The 27,185-nt window shown below is 43.1% G+C and overlaps 1 protein-coding gene across 1 annotated transcript in view; it reads left to right on the top strand.

Annotated features, from left to right (window-relative positions):
* T265_13791 (hypothetical protein) overlaps positions 1–27,185 on the top strand; it is a gene marked incomplete at both ends in the record, with an annotated part of 89,829 nt that overhangs the window by 14,666 nt on the left and 47,978 nt on the right. Inside the window, 10 exon segments of the mRNA XM_009170539.1 lie at positions 722–859; positions 7,293–7,402; positions 10,615–10,740; positions 12,032–12,154; positions 13,979–14,104; positions 16,311–16,439; positions 18,689–18,814; positions 21,171–21,293; positions 22,922–23,062; positions 23,166–23,297. Coding sequence (XP_009168803.1) covers positions 722–859; positions 7,293–7,402; positions 10,615–10,740; positions 12,032–12,154; positions 13,979–14,104; positions 16,311–16,439; positions 18,689–18,814; positions 21,171–21,293; positions 22,922–23,062; positions 23,166–23,297 — 1,274 coding nt within the window.

Below are 27,185 nucleotides of genomic sequence, written 5' to 3'. Positions count from 1 at the left end.
GACAGCAAACTGTCCTCACTTGTTAGGTGTTCGGATCTCAGATCCCGTTATATCCAAGGACATTCACTCCTGATAAACTCCATTAAGGGCGAAACGTGAGTCCTTCTGTCGCTGATATGGACTCAGTAGAATAATCGTACCATTATGAGACTCTCCAAGCGACCGTGTCACTTCTATAAATCCATCAGCCACCTGCAGCTATTCAGAGCTATCGACGAGATAAAACGGTCCGGGTGGTAAGCCTGATTAAGAAATGTTCAGTTCACTCTGTCTGAAGGAATCTCCCAATTTGACCAAGTATTGAGGATAAATGCTCAGTGTAATTGTCTTCGTTCCAAAACTTTCCCGCCTTTAATGTTAATTTTGGTCTTGTGGCTCACTGGGTACGAAAAAATGACCGGTGTCCAATTTTTCAGTCTGCTCAGCTTAAAATTCACAAATGTCTACTTTAAAAACCATCAGGGAACACGAAACAAATTCTTTAAAAATTGACCTTATATTCTCATATTTGTTTATTCTATCAACTCAGTGCCCTTACAAAATTTCGCTGACGAATTCACCTATACTCGGGTCTTTTAAAGAAGGCTCATGTGTAGGGGTAACTTATTATTACGCAATAAATAGACTCCTGTCGACAAGCTTTACACTAGCGTTTTTTAGAAACTCTGAATCCTTTATTAATTGTTTCCCGTTTTCTTTTGCTCGATGCGCCTCCAACCAGGCCCAACGTCTGCCGTGACTCCAATCCTCGACCAAGAACGGTTCATCAGAAATACAAAACTCCTTATATCAAGCTCACAAAGATGTGGGAGCCAAACTGTGGCTATCCAGGAAACTGGTGTATTCGTTACAAACAACAGTAAGTTTTTCCGAAGATCACCGCCTATATTTTGTTATATTGAGGCATTCTTAGACCAGGACCTCTGTTCATAGTCGCAGTCACTTCCCTCCTCAATCTTTTGATCGTTTTGACTGGCTTAGCATATTCTAATTTCACGATGGAAAGTTCAGTCAAACCGGGTTGCTCCTCACTACTAAATAGTTAATCCGTTTTTGCTGAGTGTAGAAAGCCAATACACTTACGCTAACGTAAAGAAAAAACAAATCAGGAATATATAGAATAAAATTATGACAATCATCAACAATAAGTAATCTTTTAGCTTTTCCAGTAAAAACGAGTTTGAAGAAATTTGAATCTTTGAGCAGGGACCCCCTGAAATTGCTGAATAAACAACTGCCATCACTTTATCAAGTCCCTTTACCTGCTTACGGAATCCGATTCTCCAAAGACTTAGGCTTGGGTTTGAACAACTAACAAAGTCGCAGAAGTTTACGTGTGGTGGGCAAACATGTCGCAATATTCCGTTTTTCTTATTATATTTACGCAACATTGTCAAACTCAAACACTTCCAAAAAGTAAAAAGTAACAAGAATTTCATTCATAACCAGTCGACTTTGCTGGACCGGAAATTGGATCGCAAACTATTCATTTCAGAAAACTCGTGGCGTCTAAAAAAATCTAAAGCAAAATGACCCTATCAGATGGTATAAAAATTCGATACCGTTTTGGAGCAAGTTCCTCTACTAAGTCGTACATTTAGCCCATTAGTCATTGGAAACGTATTAAGTTTACCGGGCAAAATAGCTCGAAAGATAACAAAGGTGTACACGTAATCGATCAGTTGTGTCAAGATACTGGGATGAAATCAGATAGCTTTAATCTGTTGGCTCTCGAGGAGGATAGTGTACGAAAAATGTGAATTTATTCATTTGGGAGCTGAAACTGCACTGGGAAGAATAGGTCCACCCATTGCCAGCCAGCCAGCCGCTCATGAATCAAATGGATATAGCTTGAAATAGCGTTTTTTACGAAAAAAGAACAGATCAAGCAGACTCAAAAATTTTACCCAACAAGGTTTTTTCAATAATACGGTAATCTCAACTGCATCTAATTGCGAGGTTTCCTTCTGAATGACTGTGCAACTCCTTTAAGAAAGACGTCTCAGCAGCGTTATTGAAGGAAGTGAAAGATGTGCCTGAAATCGCCCGAAACATGCTGCTCGGTTTCCACAAAAAAGGAATTTAGGCATTAAAGATGCTCTTCAGAAGGAATGTAAGGAAAAAGACCGGGGACTAATGTACTTTATTGGTAATGAAAAGCTTGATAAGATGAAGTAAGACATAAAAAGTAAGAATCACCGTAATATGGCATTGCAAAGGTCCAAATATTGTGTAGCGATCTCCTCATTTTATGCGCCGCTTTCAGCGTGAAACCAACGAGAAAAATAAACGAATGAACACGCTCCGCTGGGCAGCAGAAGGACACAATGTGCTTAGCAAACTAAAATATAAAAAGTATGAATCACCGTAATATGGTCTTGCAAATGTCCCATTTTGTGTGCTACTTGCGCGGCTTTTAAGCGCGGCTTTCAGTCTGCAAACCCAGTTTGCAAAATAAACCAATGAATACGCTTCGCAAGACAGCAGTACACAGTGTGTTTAGCAAACTAAATTGCACTGCTGTTGACAGTGTTCTGCGATGATATTCAGACAGAACCCGCAAGAACCTGAGGACACCGAAGCCATTACGAATTAGGAGTGTTAAGTTGCCACGCATTAATCATCGGAGTGATACAACTATCTATCACAGTTAGTCCGGACACAATACTGATCAATAATAGAAATTAATGGCTCAGACAATCAATGCTGATATATCTGCCTGCTTACGGACCAAGTATTTAAACTGCAATGTCGTCTCCAGCTGAACCAGGGATCATGTGTCCAAACAGCTAACTATCGTAATCATATTCTCTTGTAAAAGTCTCTAGAGCCCTATTTTCATTAAGGAAACTACTCACAAGGTTGCTGAAAATTCCTCGACAGCCCACGACCGGTTTCGCCCTTCTTGGGGCTCATCAGGTAGACGCAGTCCCCGAATTTCCGTCAACCTTATGTTCTACTTGAACCCAAATTGGAATGTTTTCGAGAAATACACTAATTTGCAAATCAATTTGGTTTTCACGAAAGACTCAACTGCATCCCTCGTTAGAGCCAAATCTCTAGAGCCCTCCTCAGTTCGCAAATAACATCGGTCACATTCTAGCCAGATACCTCGCCAAGAAAGGAAGATTTTCGTCCACCCCATAGATTCTTCCTTGAGGGGATCATTATGTCAGAATCTACGCAAATACCCTTCAGTATAATTTAAAGCGTGGAGGCCGTCCCGAAACGTTTTTGTAACTTCGTTCTAACTATTCCGTTTTTGACAAGCTGTCAGAAAATCTGGGTAGAAGCACAAATCTTTAGTGTGGCATTTGTCAAGAATAACATTTATTGCTTTAAGCTACAACAAACAACGAATTCCTCATGGAGCCTCTGATTAACCTAATCAAGAAAACTAAAGAACTATTTCAGGCACACTCTTTGTAAATTGCCTCCTTGTCTCACCGTCTGCAAGTGAAAAGAACTAAAACCACAAGGTTCATTTTTTCTGCCTATTTAAAATGGCCGTTGTTTCCTTGTTTCTCTGCCTTACCTCTTTGCACAATCCACAAGCTCTTACTCACCGAAGACTGTTGAACCCGAGACAAAGTCGTGTAACTCTTGTTACAGAATAAAGGTCTTCACCAGCTGGGTGCTGTGACACATCACGTTGCTGTTGCGCGATGGATTAAAAGGATGCACATACAAAAGTACAAAATTGTCTTTAGGCCGTTACTTGTTCAGCTGTAGCACCCTTTTGGTGCCTAACTGCCATGCGACCCGAAGAAAACACGAGAGCTGGGATACTGCATGGTCACCCAAGCCTAGACAGGAGAAGTAGAGCGACAGGGGTCGGGTTCGGACTACGGACTTCCGGTCAGTAAATTCTCGCCCTATCCACTAAGCCATCTTGCCCCAAGTCATTACTGGTAAAACAGCATGTGCGCACCATTTCAATGCAGAAATCAAGAGCTACTTTGAGGAGCCCACTTTGGATTCGAACCCCACTCCGCGATTTCCTGTTGAAGCTAGTCGAGTAGATCCAAAGAATTCAGACACTGCAGCAGCAAACGTCACAGATGATCATGTAGAAACAGATCACTCCATGTCATTTTCGTTCGAATCGTTTATTTGTGTGCATCGAAGGTCATCCTCGCTATGTTTCGGAAAACCGGAAGTCTTGGTAGTTCCCGACATTTGTCTTCTCGCAACAGTATTTATTAGGGTGAATTTTTCAGATGTCCTTTTTCGAGTAAATATCCCTATGACCAATCTGAGCTTGGGCGTGATGGGTATTACGGGTCCACCTCAGGTTACACATAAAGTATGATGGTTGACGAACACGGCTCCAGTAATGCCTTTCATGCTATATAGTGGAGAGTGCTAAGACAGTATCATACAACACAATCAGCTAAGCTCAGTGGACATTACAGAGCAAATAGACTGGGCAACGACGTTGGCCAACTGTCAAAAACAACTATTTTAGATCACATTCAGGGTTACCCAAGGCGGCCAGTGCCGAGTGTGTTGCGTTCAATGCAACACATCCGCTGTGTTCAGCACCGGATGTATGTAGAGAGTGGGGAGGTGAGGTGGACTACGGTAAGTCCAGCGGGTAAACAAAGCGTTTCAACAAAGAACCGAGTCGGGATGTCGTAGGAGGATAGCCTTTGCCACCACGATTGCGCGGTGCTGTACCGCTCTGAGATGAATAGTAGGCACCTTGTAAGTTCGATCTGGCATCTTGATATGCACTATGGTTGCTAGATACTGCACAACTGAACTGGTTATCGATCCTATGATTCCAGAAAACAACCAGGGTTGGTTATGATCCCTCATTCTTTGGTTGAATTGCCTCGCGGTGCAGCCAAAGTGCTCCGCTGTGTAGCAGCAGGCAAATGAGTATACCGAAAGGTTTTGATATTTCGATCTACCAGCAAAAAAAGAAGGATAAAAATAGATCCATTTTTTTGGGTGAGGCGTTTTAATCGGAATACTAAACACAAAAAGTTGTTGCTGAAGCCTGAATTTTGTCCCGTCTTCTGAGATGATTAACGGCATCACTACCGCCACCTAAACGCACACACACCCGGTTGTATCATAAAGAAGACGCAGGCACTCTTACGAATCCAGAAAGTCCGACATGAAAACCTGCTTTGAAAAGATACAAAGACAAAATCTGCATGAAATGTCAAATTATCCCACACGTACCCATGTTGATTTTTATTCAGCACGGTCTTTCCCTTTTATTTTATCTAATACATTACCACTGAATTCACGTGCCTTATACCAATCAAAAACACATTCAGGCATACCACAGGAAAATTGCTTGCATGAATCACGTTGCTATGCATGTGGAGCTACTCTCTGTATTTCAGTCGCTGGAACTTCGGGATACATATAACAAAGTGTACAGGTTTACTTTTTCATTCTGCTTGAAAGCAACGTTCCATTTCAAAATATGTCCAGAAAGTTTGTTAGGAATCTCAGTAATGAAAACGAATATTTATAGTCGTTCTTTAAGCACATATGAAATTTCTGGTTCCTCACAAGTCGTCATGGAGACGTAGCTTGCACGAATGTCATTTCTGGAAGGACCGAAATGTTTCAGTTGCACGGCCCTATGTTCTCTATGATTCAAGCAACCGTTGGGACTAAACGTGTCGTAATCACAAAAGTAAAGGGCCATGAATCTACGGCGGACTCATCGTTCATCAGCGCGCTGTATGGTTCCCAAAATATGTCACAATGTTGTAAACACGTTCTTCCAGGTAGAAAAAATGTGCAGCTTGTCTCCATGACTGCTCTTATTTGGATCTTCGGGAGATTCGTTGTTATATACCCTGTTATCGGGGAAACATATGTGCACAGTCCGTAAGATGGAGGCCGAACTGTCGAAACAGATATCTGGTTCCCGGATCCGGAGGCACTGACTCAGTGAGCAAGAAAATTGAGCTTCCGATGTGGACACCTCCAGTATGAGCCCATGACACCTTCTGCTTGTATGTGGCATCGGTTTTCGACCCTCCGGCACTATGCTATTGCACCAGTGTGACCGGTCAGCAAAGCCTGCATAAAGAAGACGTGTTCGCTAAATAGAGTGACGCTCATAAGTTTAAAAAAACTTGAAAAACGATTACACTTGACACGCTGAAAGAATAATTTGACCCGAATAGTAAAAATCTTTCTGAGAGCGCTGCATATAAAATGAATTGTTTTACGCCTAAGAGAGGTTCATCATCATTACTGCGGAATTAGCAACGACTGACAGATGTTTCTTTGGTAGCGTAGGTAGAAAAACTGGATTGAATCATGTGAGTAGCCATAAAAAAAACCTGCCCGTGGAAGAGTTTTTATCCAGTTAGAATGTTCCTAAATCATAATGATCTAAAGGTGCAAACATTTTGGCTACCACGAGCAGCCTTTCTCAAGAGTTTTCCAGACAAGTGAATTCACGCTAATAGAAGGCCCAAAGTGGTCAGTCATGTTCTTTTGTGACTCGTTTGACGGTGGCCTTAGTTCAATTTTCTGAAAAGAGAGAGTGGGAGCAAGTATGGTGTCTGTGTAAGCAATATGACCCACAGAAACTAGGTGACTAGGACTAACTGAGGATTCTTAACATAGTCCGAACGCGTAGTGGGTTGCCCAGAACTTGCCATAAGCACTATAAACAGTGTTAGTTAAAGAAAATATACTTCTGCATTACGAATATCGCACCAAATTAGACGTGGGACGACCTTTGTGGAACACATTCAGCTGAAGATTATCATGAGCGACAGACTTAACTTGGATTCCGTTGAGTTCGTTTGCAGATAAGTGGGGCACGCCAGCATAGAACAGTTAGATTTTTGTGTAGACCAAACAGTCGACGAAAGATCAAAGACGATATCTACCTGATGGCTCCGTAAGGGGCCGAAATTGATCGTTTACTGCTGAAGAGTTTCTAGTAGCCTTAGATGTTTACTTTCCGTCAAAAAATATATAGTGGTCTCAAGAAGATCGTGTCAAATAAATCGTGGAGCTACCTCTGCGTAACACGTTCAGGTGAAAGTAGCAGCGGAGATTTTTTTGAGATTAAAGTAATTCCCTTCTTTAGCTAGGATCTCACAATGTGCTTCGCCAAAAATCACATCTACTGACCTGCTGATAAAGTCCTAGCAAAGAATCTCGTTCCTTGATTGTTCAGTGCAATTTGCCTTGAAGAAAATAACTAGATGTAATCAGTTAGAGACTGCCCAATTTCTGACTTCATTGATTAGCAACAACAAATTCACTTTTATTTGCTACTAATCTATGATCCCCACTTAAAGGACACATTACGTCACTCACTACAAGACAACAGTCAAGATTCCTGATAAAGATCAATACCGATGTTGTCCAGGATTCATCCAACAATCTGGAATAGAAGGCTGTGTTCCAAGTAAGCAATTTCCGACATTTTTCGGTTGATTTTCAATGCATCAGATCAAAATTCGATTTCTTTGTTGACCATTTTGCTGGTAATAGTGTCGCGAATATCCCAATAAGGCATCACATTGTCTTCTGTAGTGCATTTTTCAAGACTATCTTTCTGGAAAGTTTTGATGACCCTGTTTTGAGTGGTGCTGGGATGTGGTAGGATAGGATCGCAAGTTAGTCAACTAAAAAATGCACTTACCACTTTATTTGCAACAGCGGCTGCGACATAACCTACTGAACGGAAATCTCACCGTTGTGTACCTACCTGCAACCATTCAACCACCTCACTCTACGTTTTCGTAAACCAGTATTGTGCCAAGCTTGCCGCTTGGAGTGTTCCACACGTCAGTCCTGCTTATTTTATTGAATATGACACAGTTTACAACTGAAATACTGTTGATACTCTAATAATGTTAGGACTACTGAATAGGTAACAGTCAAACACTTAGCAAAGAAAAATGTGTCTGAGAGGGACCGCAGAATGACTGACTATTGTCGCATACGGCTCACACACAGGACTTTCTGAAGGCTATTTAATTTGTAAAGGACAAAGCCCAGATCTACTTGCACGGCATCTGTTTTTCTGAGGAAAGTGGCAATACATGTTGGTTTGCCTCCGACATATTCTAGTTTGGTGAAGCTTCCCGGTGAACAGTCACAGCAAACCGTGTTTGCTCAATTTTAACATCAGCCAGCAAAAAGGTTACTTGGGTAGCCCTGTTCAGTAGTTTATTGTGATACGTGGCTTACAAGAAACGCCACGTTTGTCTTTATCTTGCTTCACAACCCCTGATTCTGGATAGACAAATCCAGGTAGTGGGACAAGCTTACAAGAAACGCCACGTTTGTCTTTATCTTGCTTCACAACCCCTGATTCTGGATAGACAAATCCAGGTAGTGGGACAAACCAGCCATCGCGCTTAAGCTATTGAGAACTCTCTTGCTTTACGTTCAAGCGCTTACCTATGTCCTTCGATCCATGTACCACACGCATGTTCCTACATCTGGTCTGAAGCTCTTTCATTTTACAGCATGGGCGTACCTATGGTCACACACATTACTCATGGCCTTAGTAAACTTTTTAAAGACTTAATCTAACTGACCAATCAAACTGGAGAAAATTTATTCACCTAGCTTAATGAGGCTAATTTCTCTTATAATTTGGCGTGAAATGAGCCCTGGAGATCCAAAAGCAGGAATTTTCGCCCTCACCAAATGGTTCAAGAAATTTTCAGAACACATTGACGAAGAGCTGCAATTTGTTGGTGAGTTAATCAGGCTTCAATTTCTTCTGGGAGAAGACAGAAACCCAAGACAAGGTCCCATATTTCAGTAAATGCGCTGAAGCAAGTGGAGAAAATCCTCAATTCTCGCACCGGAGCATACCCTGTACCATCAGTATTCCCTCCGTTGCGAAGCCGTTCATCAATTAGCCTAGGCCATTCACTGTGTCTGTTCATTCACCTGCACGCCAATCTAATTTAAATGTTCGATCCTGTAAATTAAATTTGCTCTAAACTTGTTTCTCTCGAATTCGGGTGTGCAGAGTTCCCACTCTTGTGGGGAGGACAATAGGACACAGCAAAAAACCCACACTTTTATGGTTTTTTCCAAAGTCACCCACTACCAAAAACCAAAACAGATAAACGAATAAACGAGCTTGGGTGTCGGGTCTGATGAGCAATGCTCGCGTCCGTGAACTTAATGGTGGAGGAATCGAAAGAAGAGCAGATGTGAGCGTAATGAGATCAACTTTGTGGCAGGCAGGTGGGACGGAAACTTCACATTTTGTCAACTTGGGTGGGTACTGAACAACGGCGTTTGTAACAGAGCTAATACCTCAAGGGAATGTGATTCAGTGAAGTAAGAATTCAACTAGGAGTGTTAATGACTGGTTGATTTTTCGGCCTTGTCATCTGGGGTAGGTGGTCTTCGAGCTTGTGTGAATTCAAACTGCCGAGGAACAAACCGTATGACAAATGCTGATGTTCAGAGAAATCAGCCGATCTGCCACTTGCCAGATGCACATGAAGTTGGTGCAACAGACTTAACGAAGCTGAAAAGTGTCCATTTAAATGCACCTGTGGAAGAACAATGCAGGCAGACTTGTTACTCAACTTACCCTGAAGGCCGCTTATAATCCAGGCAGTGACGACAGTTTGTATTTTTTACAAACAAATAAACTCAGGTACAGCCAGCGCAGTATGAAGACGGTACTACTCACGACGCATATCAGCAATATATTCCGTCACGCCGGTACCTGCCACTGGCGTTCTGTGGCCTGTTCGTTACTTCATTGCCGAGGTTTTAGTGATAACTGATTTGAAGTCAACGGACTGTCACTGAAACTCTCCTTAAAAATGACTTTCGATGTATGTACCTTGACCAATGGCAAACATTATTACTGCGTGCTACTGAATGCTCAATTTCTAGAGAGAGTTGGAAATGAAAAGTCATTTCTCGGTCCAAAAATGATTCTTTGAAACGAGTTGTTTGTAGTGTTGTACTTTTATAGCAGCCGTCCAAGTGGTCTGTTGTGCTTACGCAAAGAAGGCGTTCACAAACTTGGTTGGGTTATTTCGCACGAAATGTGATGATTTTGAAGATACCAAATAGCAATAAAGAATGTAAATTCAGCCCTAATTCAGAGCTTCTTCACGCGTCAGGTTCATCTTCTCATAGGTCTCTTACCGGCAGAATGCTTTGGTCTGGGTGTCACTTAAGAGTCCATAATTTGAGACTTCCAGGTCAAACATGATTGTTAATATCCTTGAAAACGTTTACCCATGGCAACCGAAACACGGGGTTGTGACATCTTATTTTAGTGTGCTGTGTCCCGTCTCCAAACGTTTTCATGTCTTCTGAAAGCTTTCAACTCCAAAAAATAACTTGGTCGTGTGAAAACTTTATAAAGTCGTCTACATTTTCAGATGGCCAAATTGACCAATATTTCCTGAGAGAGATTGTTTCAAGCAATCTTCTCGACCTAGAGCCACAAATTGATAAAAGAAATGTTTTCAGAAAAATGTAATTCGCATCAGAACCCTATAATACACTGGAGTAGTTTATCCTCGAAATATTCACGTTGTGGGCTTCTGCGACAAGTCTACTACTCACTGTCATCTTTTTGTTTCGCTAACTCCTCCACTCACGTTACGATTTTTCATTGTACAGAGTCGAACTGTAGTCAATTTGTGCAGTCCGCATTCAGTTGCAAAAACGGTGGCCTCTGTTACGAGAACAACGGTGTGGTAAGATGCAGTTGCCCGGCTGGTTTCACTGGGGTCCATTGCCAAATTCGTAAGTGTGCGTATTTGCTCAATTTCGGATATGTGCTGTTGAATCCATATAAACACCCACACATACAAACCACAGTCATCTCTCTATATCGGACTATGTGCGTTTCAGAGGTGTGCATTCCTGAAGGTCGGCGCATAAAACCGACTATTGATTATCTGTGAGCGCCAGCTTGAGTACGATTGTTAATTTACCATGTGGACTCCTAGGACCACTTCTCTGGCGTTGGTATGCAAGTTATTATGGATGCGTTCGCGAACGCTTCAGAGGAAGCAATAAATTCCTTAGCTGAACTGCACTCAGAAACCGCTCGTAGGTAGACCTAATGCCGGAGTTTGTGTTCGGTGGCGAAAAACTGTTGAAAAGAGCCTCCACGCGGTTCGTACTGGGTCAACTGTCTGATGAATCCCGATCAGACTGAAAAGCATGGTGCTTACTTCTGGAAACTGGAAGTGCGTTATTTAAGCTGTATGGCGTTTAGCTCACCTCAAAACATAACAGCGCTTATGGTGAGCTCACTGAAGAGCCCTTTGACTCAAAAAGATACTTCTGGAATGCCACTGATTAAATCAAGGTTCACCATGACCTGACTAACAACAGACGTGATTTTTGATGAGACAAAGATCAAAACTGCGAAGCGGCTGGGCCGAAGCGCTTTTGTAGATCCGTTTAAATCATCGTAATTTTCAACTGCACTTTACGCAAAAATGCTGAAATTGCTGATGCATTTCTCCGATTCGGTTGGGAATTATCTGAAGGGTCACCCCAGTATACTTGCTTTGACATGAACTAACTGGGTGGTAAAAATCTGTGGTACCGCAAGTTTGTCAGTTCTGATTAGATCTCCACACTGGAACACCAACTTCAGCATGCATCAAGCACACGAATTTTTAAACAAGAGAATGTACATCATCCACTGGGACAAGGAGACGTGAAGCTTAAGAGAATTCAATGTTGAGCGATCCATTGGTTTCTGAAATGAGCTTTATTGACATATACTCCGAGGAGAATGCATTTTAGTCGACTTCTAATGCCACAACTTCGTGATTATGAACAGTAGTCGACAGTCCATTACTATGATTCAAAACGAAAAGCCTGATTACTCACTAGTAGTCAGTCAGATTAGAAAAAACCTACACCCAATAACCTCTGAGTCTGCTAGTAGAGGGCGAGGGTTCATTACTATGCTTCTCACTGTCCAAGCTCCTAAAAGTGCACAAGAATTGTTTGAAAGATTCAGTCAAATTTTAAACTATTCCATTAATCTCTACTTTACTATTTTTACTCATAAAAGAAATCGACGACTGTGCTTCCGGAACCGGTGACTGCCAAAAGGACTGTGCCTTAAATCCCAAGTCAAGCTACTGCCGCTGCCCAGCCGGATACTTCTTAGCTCCAGATAGACGCCGATGTCTTGGTACGTGCTCTGTCTGTGTTTTTGGAGAATATTTTTCGATAAAATTCACTCCGTACTGGTTTTATGACGCATGCATGGAAGGCTTCCTGATTTACCAAGATCTTAAGAACTGGATCTTCCTAGGTTTTCCTGGTCGATAACCTATCGATTGGATGCAAGTACTCACCAAACAGCCAAACTCCATTCCTTTAATTTATTAGTCAGCCGTAATTAGAGACTCAGGCAATCCACGTACCACCAAGTGGTCTATCTAGTTGGCCCGCACGGGCGTTGAATTGATTATCCATTCTTTTTGAGCCCATATTTTTGTCTTTTCTTCATTTTTTCTCCTAAATGTCACCGTACGAGGGCACGGCTGGCAAGCTCTACAAAATTCATTCTGTTTTCACTATGGACTGTGCGGAATATACAAATTTAGATACGAAGAATACTGGATACTTTGTATATGACGCCTAAAAATAACAAAAAAAAACAGTCGAATATGAGGACCTGATCATTTTTCTACCCATATCAACACCTGCATGTCTTGTGGAACTAACATACACTGAACATGACAGCGTCTCTTCCAGAGGATGTCTGAGTATATTCAGTAGTACCAGAAGTGTGCAATGAAACCGAACTCACCAAGTTGATGGTCATAATCCAGCTCAGGGTGACAATATCTCACTCATTTGGTCCCAGAAGGATATTCTCATTTGGATTAGGCAACCATATAGTCCGATTGTTAGCGTTCATCGACACAATGCTGACCAAGCTAGAAGAAGCTGTTAAAAGTATTGACTCAGAACATTTTTCAGTGATATCTAAGTGCCGCCCACCGTTATACTGCTTCTAGATATATTTTTGTTGTAGTTACGATGTTAGTGCGCTAGGTGCGCTAGGTTTTTGACTGAATAAGTTAGAGGACCATGTATGAACAACGCTTAGCTTGGCTTCTATCCGTTCAGAAAGTTCATCTACCCTTTGCTCTCCCAGCATAATCTCTCCATCATCAAGCTTTCTCAGCTCATTTCGTAATTTATTCTTGTAAGACGTGGAGATAGAAATTCAACTTCTGAGTTGCTGATTTACTCAAAAGTATGCCTTTCAGTTAACCGGTCCTTTCAGTTAACGTATCAACGTATTACAACTGAACACCCGTTTCAAACCGTCCGTGTGCTGAAAAAAGAGTTACATTCCTTCATAACACCAACCAAAATGCAAATAAATTGATCGGTCTGCCTTATCAGGGGTTGGATGGTGAATATTATTTGACTGGCATACATTTCAGCTTGAATAAGTTTTAGACGCCGATTTTTCGGGAGCTGTGGAGAAATAACGTAGGCCTGGCGTACTTCACTTGTTTTCTACGTCCCTTTGATCACAGTGCTAACTGTTTTGAAGAGAGGTGATACCGAAGATTCTTTTCTGCACTAACGGACCAGTAGAATACTTTAAAAGGTGAACTCTGCACTCATTTTTTTTAATTTCCACCGTCTTCTGATGCGTTGTTGGCTGCGTTTGGCTAAGCCATGAAAATCTACTGGAAACTGGATTTGATCAGCAGACATGGCCATCCCCTTCATTTGTCTTCCTTAGGCCAGACACAAAAACCCTTAAGAATGTGCAATGTAGTATGTCGACTCAAGACAGACGACAGCAAAGCTGGAACTATCATCCTAAATCCCAGTGATTATCAGGGCAAAGTATTCAAATTACCTACACTGCCTGCCTACACCTTATCAATCGTTCTTTGATCCATGTATCTGTCATTAATCGGGTCTTTTTTAAACCTGAGGAACCGATGCAAAACAAATCATGTCTGCTTTTTCGTTATCCACTCAGATATTGATGAATGCAAGTACAACCGTGGCGGGTGCATGTATTTTTGTGAAAATCTACCCGGTGGATACCGCTGTGCCTGTCCTTCCGATATGATGCTTGCAGCGGACAAAATATCCTGTGTACCATGTAAGTGCCTATGGATTCAGTAAATAGAGCATTTCGTAGTAGAAAGGATAGGCATTCTCAAGTGGTAAAGAATCCATGGTTTTGTAGCCCGGGCGACGTTTTGCCCTTGACACAAATCTTCGTCAAACCAATCGAGAATATTGCCAAGTTGGCCAAGTTTTAAGGCATCCTGAGCTGCTAGCCTTCTTGTTTGTTGCAGTGCGATCTAAATAAACCATTTGCCGTTACTTTGATGCGAACGAGAATGACAGTAATCCTAGTTCTGATCCTGTGAACCTGCGTATGTATGAAGTTACCTCACTATCAATAAACCCACCGAAGAATCTGCTCCACGGGCTCGTTATCAGTATAGTATTAAACGCCATCTCTTCCACGGCACTCTAAAACCTGGTGACATAAATCGCACTACCAAACACCCAGGTGCTGTTGATGCGGCCAAACTTCGACGATAGATATCAATTGGTCCTGAATGCGGTTAATCGATCCAGTGCCGGTAGAGAATTGCCTGTTGTTTTGAATTCAGTTTATCAGGCTTCATCAAAGAATTAAATGTCAGTCACTTGCGTAGCCCGATTTTTTTTCACATGAATCATTTTCGGTTTGGTCTTGCTTAATGAGCCTATTCATCAGTGTCGTTGGTGATTTCTCATGGTGCCCCCGTCCTCATTTATCTACTTACGCACACCAGTTCTTTCAAGAGGGTTTTCCGCTGAACTGCTGAGTTTTCTTAGCCATTTTGTAACTTGAATAAACGCAGTGTCAGCGGCGAAGTTTGCGAAGCATAGTCGGAAAGTTCATGCATATCAAGGAGTTGACGTACACATGCGTCTGCAGTACAAGGCCGCCTCAGATGACACCCTTGACGGAGTTCCCTTTTATAACCTGGTGGAATAATTTCAAATCGTTCAGACTACCATAAATACACTCATTTGCCCATCGATTTGGTTTTTACAGAAGACTCAAATGAATCTCTCTTTTATGATATTCTTTAACTGAATGTGCTGCACAGTGGCGGTCTCATGTTTCAGTTGGTAGGATATTCGATATATCGTCGTATATCTTCATGAAGAAAACTACTCTCAAGGTTGCTGGAAACTCTTCCACAGCTCAAAACTGGTTTTCCCCTTTTCGGGACTCATCAGGTGGGCACTTTCCCAAATATCGTATCGGTCTTTGTGCAGTACATTCAGCTAAGAAATACCATAAACGAGAGATTCCATTAAGTCTCCTGTAAAAACCAGATTGATATGCAGATGAGTGTGTTTATCAAAATCAGTCCAATTTGGGTTCAAGCAGGGACCCGATGTGACGGGGCTGGTGGGCCCCAAGGTGGGCGAAAGTGCTTGTGGGCTGTCAAAGTTTTCAGCGGCCTTGTGAGTTGTTCAGATTGGTCTTTCGAGCATCCGTGAATCAGTGGCGGGAAATAAATTATCTTAACTTTGTTTTTAAACCCCAAAACGATGTAGGAGGCTATCGGTAGTTTGTACCGCCCACTGAAAACGAGCCAGAAAAAACAGAGTAGGATTAACGTTCGATTTTTTTAGTCACGTCCAAGGTTCGCTCATTGAGTTTGGTGGAACCGGACGCAACTTCAGTCACAGGTTTGAGGAGGGTCCCTGCCAGTCTCTCTTTGCCAGTAAGTTCATTGGGGGAAATAATCAGTACCTTTGACAATCAGGTTTCCGAGTCTTGTGACGGGACATGAGCGACAGCTTGTCAATCAAGAATACCGTACCTAAAGTGCCCCCCAATGGGAGTCATTGACTGCATTCGACACAGAGGGTTGGTTTGGACCCAAATGAACAACATGACAATGATCAGCAAGCCGAAAAACTGCAACGACGTGGAATTTATACTATAAAATATTAGGGTAATGGATCTGTGTAATCAAAGGTTGCTGACTGGGTGACAGTATACAAAAGTTTCAAAATGATAGTATACTAAGGGGAAAGGCCACGACGAACTGGTAGACAGGAACCAAACAAGGGGATCAGGCTTAATATGGAAAGGCGCAAAGCTGGTGTGAAAATTTGAGTAGGTTGGTCGTGGAACGAATTCCTGTGCATTTTGCATATCAGTCACTCTTCAGTGCTTAATTTCTAGCAGACAAACTCTCCTTAGTTTCGACAAATCGTCCGCTTTTGTCGTTTTAATTAGTGGGTGTTGTCACTATGTGATTCGAAATTCGCCCGTTTATTTTCTTCAGACTTTGATCCTTGCAAACATCCGCCCAACGGAGATTGTGAACACGTTTGCACTACATTACCAGGCTATCGTTACGTGTGTTCTTGCAGACCTGGATACAGACTGGCGGATGACAAGAAACGGTGTTTACGTAAGCCGGAATTCATGAAAATATCATAAATATTTCTTGTCTCGTGGCGTTTCTTTTAAAAACCTGATGAAATGTATCAAAATTGCTAACTTGACAGCGTTTGTACTTAAAGAATTATCAGTTGGATCTATTCTCCTCGGCGTCCGCCTCTCATGAGCCTCTACGTCTCAACACTTTCAAAACGCGAACTGAGTAGATTTTAAATGGTTTTAATGATAACTTGTCGTTCGGGGGCCTCGAAAGATATACCACATTAGAACAGGCAGACTTCCGCTGTTTTCTCTCACACAACAGGTGGATTCGTCCTCTTTCATCATCATAAAAAAACATTCGTCACTGTTAGTCATTCTTTCTGTAATCATGAATAGGCATCGCGAAAGCAGCATAGGAAGGTGAAGTGGTAATACAACCGTATGACGTAATATCCGGGTCAGAAAGAGAGGAATCAGTTACTTAAGAGTCAGCAACTGAACGGCAGTCGTAAGAGTCACGTGTTAATCCGGCATGCAGACGCACAGTTGCGATCTGATCGCACACCATTCAGAGTTGGAACCGGAGCTTCGGAGCGTGACTTCACTACCGCAGGTGCCGCACATCCGGCCGATAGGAATCAACGGATTGGTCCTATTGAAACCACGAGGGGTATATTTGAGAAATGATTAGACACAAAGCTCCAACCACACACAAATCAACAAACTAAGATTAAACGCGCAGTGCTGTATACTGCGCGCACACCACTACGTACGACAGGATGTGACATTCGCGCAAACTATCAACCTGTGATACGCAACCTGGGACATAGCTTGCATTGGTCGGCTGATCCTGTATACATTTTTCAAGGTCAGCTTTATCGTAAACACCCTCCAAGCTGGTTCCAACTCTTAAACGATGTGTTCCACATTTTGAGGGATTAGGATTAATTGTCTCACTTGTGACATTAGGTAGCAACTCCCAGACTCCTGAACAGCCAAAAGTGTTTCTCATTGCTCGTACAAAAGACTTCCTCTTAGACCTCACTTTTCGGCCTTAGTTTAAGTGCTTTAGACTTTGCTGGTAATTTCACGCGCTTCCACCGATCGCTGTACTGCCGGTCTAAATGAAGCTCAGCTGAAGAGAAACTCTCATCAAGTTGACTGAAGTTTTACATTGGGGCAGAACCCCCTTGCTCGGATCAAAGTAACCTACGAATAAGGACAGTGCTATTGCGTTCTGTTTGGTGTCACTTGTGGCTCTATAGTGTCAAGCAAAGTTAGAGCAGGCCGAAAAAAGTGGAAGCGCTCTTATTAGTGCATTGTCGATTATGGCCAATTCAGGAGGTATATGCACTGATAACAGTCTTTACTGTGGTAATTTACAGAGGCGATTTGAAGCATGTATAAAATAAAGGCAATATAAGATGTTGAGCAAGTCAAAAGGGGACTTATCTTATATGAGAGTCCCTTGATGAAAGTCCGGACGGCGGGAACGTGTTTTCTCCGCATCGGTGTCGGATGTGTCAGCTTAATGTGACGTGATTTGAGTATGAAAAAAGGCAAGTCTCGTGATCCAGTGAGCGACTGTGAGCTGAACAGTCAAGTATGTGGGTGACTGGGTAGCTATACTCTGAGGCAAGTCCTTCCATGCTTGGATTTGTCGCCTTCAGATGAAAACTCCGTCTGATAGACTGCTGGTTAAATATGGTCTTTTTCGTTGGAGGTGAATAGGAAAAGTTGTAACTCTAGGAGCTCTCTACCACAAATTACACGTAAAACATGTAAGTGATCAAAAGATATTTAACCACCCACGGCTGTGCTCCACTCCACATTAAGGTAGATAAGATACTGACACTTCGCAACACGAATAAAACCGCCGCACGGAGATTTGGTCTATTCACGGATAGTAGGGTAAGCATGAGACAACCACTGACATAACTCGCACTACTAATGACCAACCAGATCGAACTAAGTGCGAGTTAATCGCACTCGTGTTCAGCCGCCCGTGGCCCAGTGGCTTGGTCTTCAGTTACTAACGGTGAGATTGCGATTTGAACTCACCCTGGAGACTCGTTAGGCTTGCATTGTTAATCATCTCCAAAAAGAATAAAAAGGCTGTGATGTGCTCCTCAGCGTTTTGGTATAGATTGACTTCAATTACAGGACAAAAACTTGATAGCTACTGCAAGTTAAACTCCAATAAGCTCTAAAACAGAGAGGTCAACCAAACCCATTTTGTAGAGACTATCGTTCTGATTTTCTCCCATTTCTATCCAGCTCATGACCCTTGTCAAGAAAATAACGGTGGATGTCAACATGACTGTCGTGTGGTAAACGGTGAGCCTCATTGCAGCTGCCACGAAGGATACCAAGTGTCTCCTCAAGATCCACGGAAATGTACAGGTTAGTACAGCTTTCAATACATTTATCTCATTTATATCAAGCCTGTATGGCGTACGGTAAAAAGCATTCATCAAACAAATCAGAGTTTCCCCCTAAACTGCGTAGAGTAGAGGTGGTAACAGACACTCTATAACGTGTGGTCACAAGTGAAACCCGGCAAGATCACAGTGTTCCGTCTATAGCTAGCAGCAATAGGAATCCCATCCCGGATCTGTTTTTTGTCTCCGAAATGGACTCAGAGAAATTCGTTCATTTGTAGCACTCTTTCGATTCCCAACTTCCATGCCACCAGAAGGAAGCACGAGAGCTGAGATACTGCCAGGCTGCCCAAGCCTAGACAGGGGAAGTCGCGATGCATAGGTCAAGTTCAAACCACAGACCTTCCGGTCGGTAAATTTGCGCTCTAACCACTGAGCCATCTCTCCTCGAAGAAGATAACGGACACCGGATGAAGATCGGCTGTATTGAAGATGAACCAATCAATAAAAGCAACGAGCGCTGCGGCTCAGCTGGCATTCACTAATATACTTTATCAATACGGTATCACAATATAGCAAACACTTGTCGGATTGGAAGAGTACTCATATATTGCGTTCCACTGAATGGTATTCACACAAAGAAAAGAATATGGATTGGGACATTCAACTCAGTTGCTGGATATTCAGCGAAAATGATTTCATTGTGGCTGAGGTACCTATGTATCCACGATGAAATCAGTCGAACGCAAATCATGAACTACCGTAATACAGAATAGATGGTTTACATAGAAATAATTGGTACGTAAAAATAAGTCAAGGAGGTTGACCTTAAGTGACCTTGAGTGGTGTTAAGAAACACTGCTACAGTTCAAAGCCTTGGCGACCAGAAGCGTCATGTTACAAGCAAGTATGTTCACAGAGTGTACAGCGTACAACCCAGTAACCCTGGGAGGAAAACTGCAAGAAGCTGTGATTCTGTATCCAACCGAACTCCAACTAGTGATAAGTAGTCAGACTTTTTATTTAAATGGTCCTCGATCCTCATGAGTCCCATCATCTTCATGGACTCAACCATGCGTTCCGAAAGAAATTATGGTGATTATGTTCCGTTCCGCCGTGTTTGGAAGTACACTTCCGTTGGGGTTGCCTTTACCGAAATCTACTACTGATCAATAATTTTGCGTTCATTTCGACCAAATTTTTCCTAGTTCCAGCAGCCAAGCATGTCGATTGATCCACCAAACGCCTGTGTATATTTCGCTATCAAAAACACCTTCCGAGAAACATTTTAGCACAGTGATAGATGCGTAAAACTGCACACGGGCTTGTTGGTCTCCCTTTGAGGAAGCGCATCACGATCAGCTGATTTGTCTTATTTAAAAGCAGCAAAACATCCACCTCCAAAACTTATCAGTTCCGGTCATCTTCATCAGAGTCCTCCATATCCTCAGTCCCATGCCAATGCACTTCCATCTTTCTTACAAATCACAGTAAATGGTGAGAGTACACTAAGTCTTTCGAGAGCAATTTGGATACCAGAAATTCCCAGTTGGTCACAAAAGTTGATAAACCTATGGTTCCGATAGTTCCTCCTCAAGTCATACTAATGTTGGTAGAACTATAAAATTCCAAGCACACTACAGCCCTATCATGTGCTGTCAGAAGCACTGTGCAGCCATACTTCAGCTCCCACTGCCCGACTCACCCTCACGTTCACTCTTCACCCCAAAACACTGACCATTGCTGTTCTTACCTTGTCTAAATCGCCAGGTCATGCAGTTGGTGATGTGCGCTCAGCCGTTTGATTCCGTGCAGACAGATATCGTTTTCTTGTGGCTTATTTCGCTGAACTCTGGTGTTTATTCACATATATCACTGTTTTCACCTTCGCATTTTTGTGCGACCTGGAAAGAAGTTATCCAGTCCTCATGTTCGTTAACTCCTGTGTATTTTGAAACTCCAGTTTTTGTGCCCGTTAGGTGAGATGACAGCCTAACATCCATTGTCTAGTAATCTTGGACAGGACTTCACTAGTGGGTGGGTTATTGCTTTGAATGTCCGACCTCACCTGTGTGTGAAAAATAGCTATTCCCGGACCTTCGAGGACACAAGGCTGACTAGTTAACCGGTACCACCATCGAGGTTCAAATTTCACAACACCTTTATTATGAAATGGATGTTTTTCAAGTCTACTTGATGGCCATCACGCCCAAAACCATTGCGTTCACGTCGTCATTAGTATCACATATGACGGTAGGTACGCTGTGATTTGACAAAATCCTCAGTCCCCTCAAGATGAAAATGAACCCGGCGACAGTGTTTCCAGAAAAGAGTGCTTTAGTCCTCTGCTTTCTACTTTTTTTCCCAATACCTCCCAGACATCAACGAATGCAGTCAGGACAATGGAGGTTGTCAGCACCAATGTCGAAACGTAGATGGCTCCTACAGCTGTGAATGCAATCCAGGCTGGCAGCTTGGCAATGATGGGAAAACATGTTACCGTAAGTTTTATTGTTTTCGCCCAGGTGAAACCATTGTCTTTATTTCTGTTCCATTGTTTCAAAACCTGACTACGTGTATGGCAACTGCCATTTCGTTGAGTTCTGATCAGTTACAGGAAGAATCCCTATAACTGCTCTGATTGGCGAATCCAGCTTCCACCCTTTTTTCCTAACTCATCCGTCTACAGGTCGAAAAAAGAAAGTAAACAGAGCAAAACACACCGCCTTTTCAGCTTTACTCTTTTCAGTTATATGATATGCAGCACAGACGGCAAAAAATACGGAGCAAGTTGGCCTATATATCTTAGCAACAATCTCTCAAAAGCCGAAAATCTACAAGAGAATAATTCACATTTTACTTAAATGAAATCTCAGTATTTTGATTCACAAACTTGCGGTGCTTGTCACACAACTTTGTGGCGCTGAGTTAGAGACGTTTGAGAGCCCTCAGTAAATAGAATTACCATTTTCAGCTAAATTACCGCAACTAATTACACCTGGCTTGAGCAAATTTTAGTGATAGAACAAAACAACCTCTCGGTCAGAAGAAAACCAAGGGTGGTCAGTAGATTATGCCCAGAAAACCGAAAGCAAATCAAAGTAACTGAACCTGAAAAATGCCCATTCAGGCGCTTTAACTGTTGAGTAGGCATTGTCAAATCTAGCCACACAAAGCTGGTTCTAAATGACCTGTGCGAAACAGAAGCGTACTCAGAGAAATCCGTCTCCTAGGAAGAACTTGTAACCGATCTTGGGCCACGTATTTTGAGCTTCTGAAAGCTTCGTGCATTGGCGTTCTGTCCGTTCTAACGATATTTGAAAGCCGTCCATCTTATGTGAGACGAGCGTGTCGTTACCACCGTAACATGGACACCCAAACTAAAACGTCTGGGCAAGAGAACATGCCCACGTTGGCCCGACGTCCAAAAGCCCTTGATGAAGTCCAACTTGGATGTCCAGACTTGTGAATCAATCAATCGCTACTTCGAAGCCAACTGCAAGGTCTTATCTTGCTGCCCTGGATAAACAAAACAAGGCTCTCGAGAGCGAAAGCGTTTGGCTGTTTAGATGGAATAATAGAGGGCGCTTAACGTCCGCCAGTGAATTGGCGGTCGTCCCTCAAGAATCTCATCCGGAATTAAAATCCCCGCATTGCCACGAAAAGCGGTACTCGACTCCAATTCTTCTGCTTGGTGTAGACCGACCAGAAGAAGAATTGCACCCGGACGGGAAGAGGACTGGTAAGATGACAACCATGTGGATTGTGGATTGTTCAATCCTCGTCCCTAAGAAATTCTATACCACGGGAGTCGGTTAAAAAGTATCACATAAAACTTCAAATTGCCGGAGTAAAAGCTCCTATTCACGTCATCTTATTGATGGGAAAACACGTGTAAACAAAGTAGAAGGCGATAGCCAACAGTCTACTATAAGGTACTCATACGGAGATTTGCACCCTGGCAGTCGAAAAAGAGGTTCAGTGTTAAACACTGAGCTAACCGAATTTAGCCAATCTGCTGTGTCATCGTGACAACTAATTTACGTACGATTTTGTTTCACTGTTCGATCCAATGATACTACCAACCTAATTGAGCACAACCCCCCTCCTTATCACTATGTCATAAAAGGTGTTCTACTGGAAGTCACAGATCCATGCCAGTTCGGAAATGGTGGATGTACGCACATTTGTCTCCGGACAGACTCCAATAGTGCGGAATGCGCCTGTCGCCCGGGCTATGATCTGCAAGCCGACGGACGCACATGCCGAGGTAAGCTGACTATGCGCAACACTCACTTTCATGTACAAAGATGTGCGTTTAAGGCCGGTGTTTTCTACCCTAATATTACCATCTATTCTCCCGAATTCGCCAGATCGTGATGAATGTTTGACCGGAGAAGCAGCTTGTTATGGTCCAGCTGTTGTGTGTGTCAACGAGATTGGGAGCTACCGCTGCGAATGCCAAGCTGGATTTAGACTCTCCGCTGATGGTCACTCCTGTCAGGGTATGTCCTGTGTATTGTAAAGCTTCAGTCCTTACAAATGACTGCTGTCGTGTGTCTAATTTGAACCACCACTGTGGTTGGGTTATCCAGGCATTCACACGCAAACGTCAGATTCACTGGTTTCGTGAGTTTAGTCCTCAGCCCGATGGAAAAACTGGCATACTGTGTGTTTTGGTTTCAACCGCTCCGACTACTCAACCAAAATGATCATGATGTTGTGGAATACTGGTGGTTCGGTTGGGTTCATCGGTCGACGGCTCACTTAAGAGTTTGACCGTAGATCCTGAGTAAAACCGTTGACTATCCGGTTCGGCGCACTAGTGTTTTATAAGTCTGTGAACTTGGTGGATTACGTTACATCTGTAGACTGCAAGGATACCAAATTTGGATGACTTGAAGGTCTCTTTCAGCACAATGTCATCAAACAGTAAATAGCTTGATCAGAAAAGAAAATATCTCGGAAGTTGCATGAGACTTCCAACGCTCGTGGAACCAGTTAAAACTTGACCACGCGATATGAACCGCACGACTGCAAGATGCGTGGTGTCACATCGTGTCTAATTGCGAGTTAATCACACTACTGGTCGGTCGCCTTTGTCAAAAGGTCTGGTCTTCAACCATTAGCGGGGAGATTATAGGTTCGAATTAACAAGAGGGTCACGTAAACCGCGAAACGGTGAAATCCCGGCGAAATCCCAAAATATTTAGTTTAGTCTTGGTAGGTGGTTGTTATCTGATACCTGATTCAGTACACATTTGGATGCTGTCCAAACAGAACAATAATCAGTTGACAGGAGATCATTGAATTTCTAGGCAGACATTAGGATAAACTCACCTTCTACCACGAAAGTCCGTGAGATAAATTCACACGAGTATCCAGGTGCTAGACAAACTGGACGAAACTCCCCAAATTAAACCGAGTAAAATCCTACTGCTTTTTGGATTAGTCCACATCCCTTCATGCGTCCGGATTATCCTGTAAAAGTTTAAATGAGTCATGTTGTAAACTGATCTGAAGGATCTTCAGGTAGGATAAAAATGTGTGAACATTTAGGGAGTGCGTCAGTCTGATAAGTCCGAACAAGATCCAGCTAGTTGGATATTTTCGATAAGGTTTCACAAACTTCCAAAACTGCTTACGGCAGAGCGTATGGTTATGAGTGACGCGATATTGCTGCATTATTTCTTCCTTTCTCGCATGTAATTTAAACTTACAACCGGGGAATATCCTTTGAGTGACATGCGCTTTTACTATGCTCGGTCTCTCTCCTTTCTATTTTACGGATTGGTCCTCCTCTACCTCCTCACCCCGTTTCCAGTAACACCTCCTTAGGACCATTCCAAGGAACTGGAGACCAGTTCCACACCCGTTGCTGCTGCCTGCAATGTCTGCGCTTAACTCATACGCCACGACCGAAAAAACCCTGAAATCATTCTTCAAAACTCAACTCTCAGACTTTAATGACCTCCATGTGGAACAAACCGGACAATAGAATGCTCTTAGATAGCTGTATTTGCTTTCTATTTGTGTGTGTTACTTGTCTTAAGCAAGAATTCAAGACCCAAGTACAGCTGTTGAACTGACCTTCCCGTCGGTTACCCCTCGCTTCCGGTAACCCACGTCTAGTGATTCAGAATCAACTGTGGCTGTTTCTGTTTAGAATGGCTTTTTTATTCACTGAGATAAAAGGTCTCTGGTTGAATGGTTGCCCGTTGATAGTATCCTCTGTGCCGTTCATTTGGCGACTTCTGTGAGAGCATCTCATAAACTCACCGGTAATCATCGTCTGTTTCTCGTATCTGTTTGTGTCCCGAAAGAATGCAGTGCTACTACTCTCGACTTACCGCGGCGAGCCAATAGCTCGAATACTGTTGTGGTGAATGCGCAAGTTGACAACTGGCGGGTGGTCATCTTGGACTGGACTCGGAACGCAGGAGAACTGCGAACGCCTGAAACAATTCTCTGCTGACCACCGTCTGTTTCTAGGCTGTACTAACTTTCGAAGCAACCGAGGCCGCTTGGCAACATGTCTCACCCCGCAATCAAGTCAACCTTTAACATGGATAGACCACATCGCCGTTAGCTATGCATGGCGTGTCACTTACAAATCATCACTCCTTCTGGAGCGCGTATGTTGATTGGGGTCACACGCTTGTTCGTCGCTGCTTATTGTTGCAATTTTCAGGGGTGCGCAGGATGCTCAGACATCGTCGGGTAATCCGGAAGCTATCGGATCAGTATATAAGACAAACCTATCGAAAACACCTAATGAAGTCTCTTTCGGACAAGATGTCCCCTGAAGCTGACTTACTGAGAAATAATGTCTGCAACCCAGCAATATGTTGGGTGCCCTGAGTGTAGAATGACGCAACCAAACAAATCTAAGCAGCATATCTTGAGTGGTACTCTGAAACAGCTCGAAGATTGGACACATGTTCCTCCTGGTCAATAGTCCAATAAAACTCGATGAACTGTCGGGTTTCCGGTGGAAGCGTTTGCGTGGATCGAGAAGCTTGATTTTTTCAAAAAGCCGAGTGGATCAAAGATGCGAGAAACTCTGGAAATGTGGCTAAACATATCCAGCTGATAGGCGCAACAGTTCCAAGGAGGTATCTGGTGAGCTAAACAGTCACTGATATCAACACCTCGCTTACCTGTAAAAAAAACGATCAAAGATGAAACTCTGGAAATGTGGCTAAACATATCCAGCTGATAGGCGCAACAGTTCCAAGGAGGTATCTGGTGAGCTAAACAGTCAGTCATATCAACACCTCGCTTACCTGTAAAAAAAACAGAATGCCTGAATCTCTCGGTTGAATGCTGCCCACAACAACGCTGACCCTCTGCAATCGTTCAATCGGGTTAACCTGGATAACTAACTTGGAACTCCCGATGACTTTTTGACCTCAAGCCGAATCGGCCTGCTGGTCCTGACAAACACTTACGGACTCTGTTTAAAAACGGATTTGAATTTTCGCAGTCGGTGCTTGTCTAAATTAGTTGCCAGGATATGGGCGAAACAGACCATTCCGGCCAACCGGAGTGAGGCTTTAGTAGCGCCTAATTTCAAAAACGGTGTCCACGTCGAGTGTGAACTCCACAGGAGTTAGTTTGCTTACCCTTGTAACCAGACTCTGCGTAGCTTAAGTCGTTTTCCAAAGGCACGTGAAGACAAGACTCGAGAACAGCGAGCGGGATTCTCGCCGGGAATGGGCTGTGCGAACTGTAACTTAGAGCCTTATCAGATATTAGAAAATACGCATACGCGTCCCACAGACTGGATGCATCTTGAATGCAAGAGGATTTTGGGTTCTGTCAGCCGGTTCTTCCAAAAAACCTTACGCTACAGGGGGTGTTTTAGAATTTCACGACCATTACGCTCTGTTTGTACTCGCGTGCTTGTAGGCGCAAGTGAAGTTGCCCGAGGTCGTGCAGCCCTTCAGCATTTGTTCCGCACATCCAGGGTTCATTGTCATACTGCAGGACGTGTAGTGTTTGGACATGCTCAGAGGATTTCAGGCATTGGACGACATGTGACAGGCGAAACCAACGCATGAATTTCCAGGGCCAGATTTATGTTTCCCAAGTCGCGCCACTTGGGGTATCGAAATGACGTATCAATGGGTCTGACAGGACGCGTGTATCAGACAAAAGTTTGAACTGCATTGTCGAGTGGCTAAGAGACACGGCCACTTCCGACGTAGAATATGAGAAACTTCAGGTTTTGGTCACTAGTGTCTCTGATCTACTGCTGGAGTCATCTGAAATCTTAGCGAATTTGAAATTAGGTAGTAATATACGGGTCTTTTGTCAAATAGAACGTACTCCATTCAATGATTGCATCCAGCTCGGCAAACCAAGTAGTCCGAGCCATGTCCAGGTTACCT

Source organism: Opisthorchis viverrini, assembly GCF_000715545.1.
Source record: "Opisthorchis viverrini unplaced genomic scaffold opera_v5_110, whole genome shotgun sequence".
NCBI classification, from domain to species: Eukaryota; Metazoa; Platyhelminthes; class Trematoda; order Opisthorchiida; family Opisthorchiidae; genus Opisthorchis; species Opisthorchis viverrini.
The sequence above is the reverse complement of the archived record's forward strand: the minus strand, read 5'-3'. Positions and strand labels throughout refer to the sequence as shown.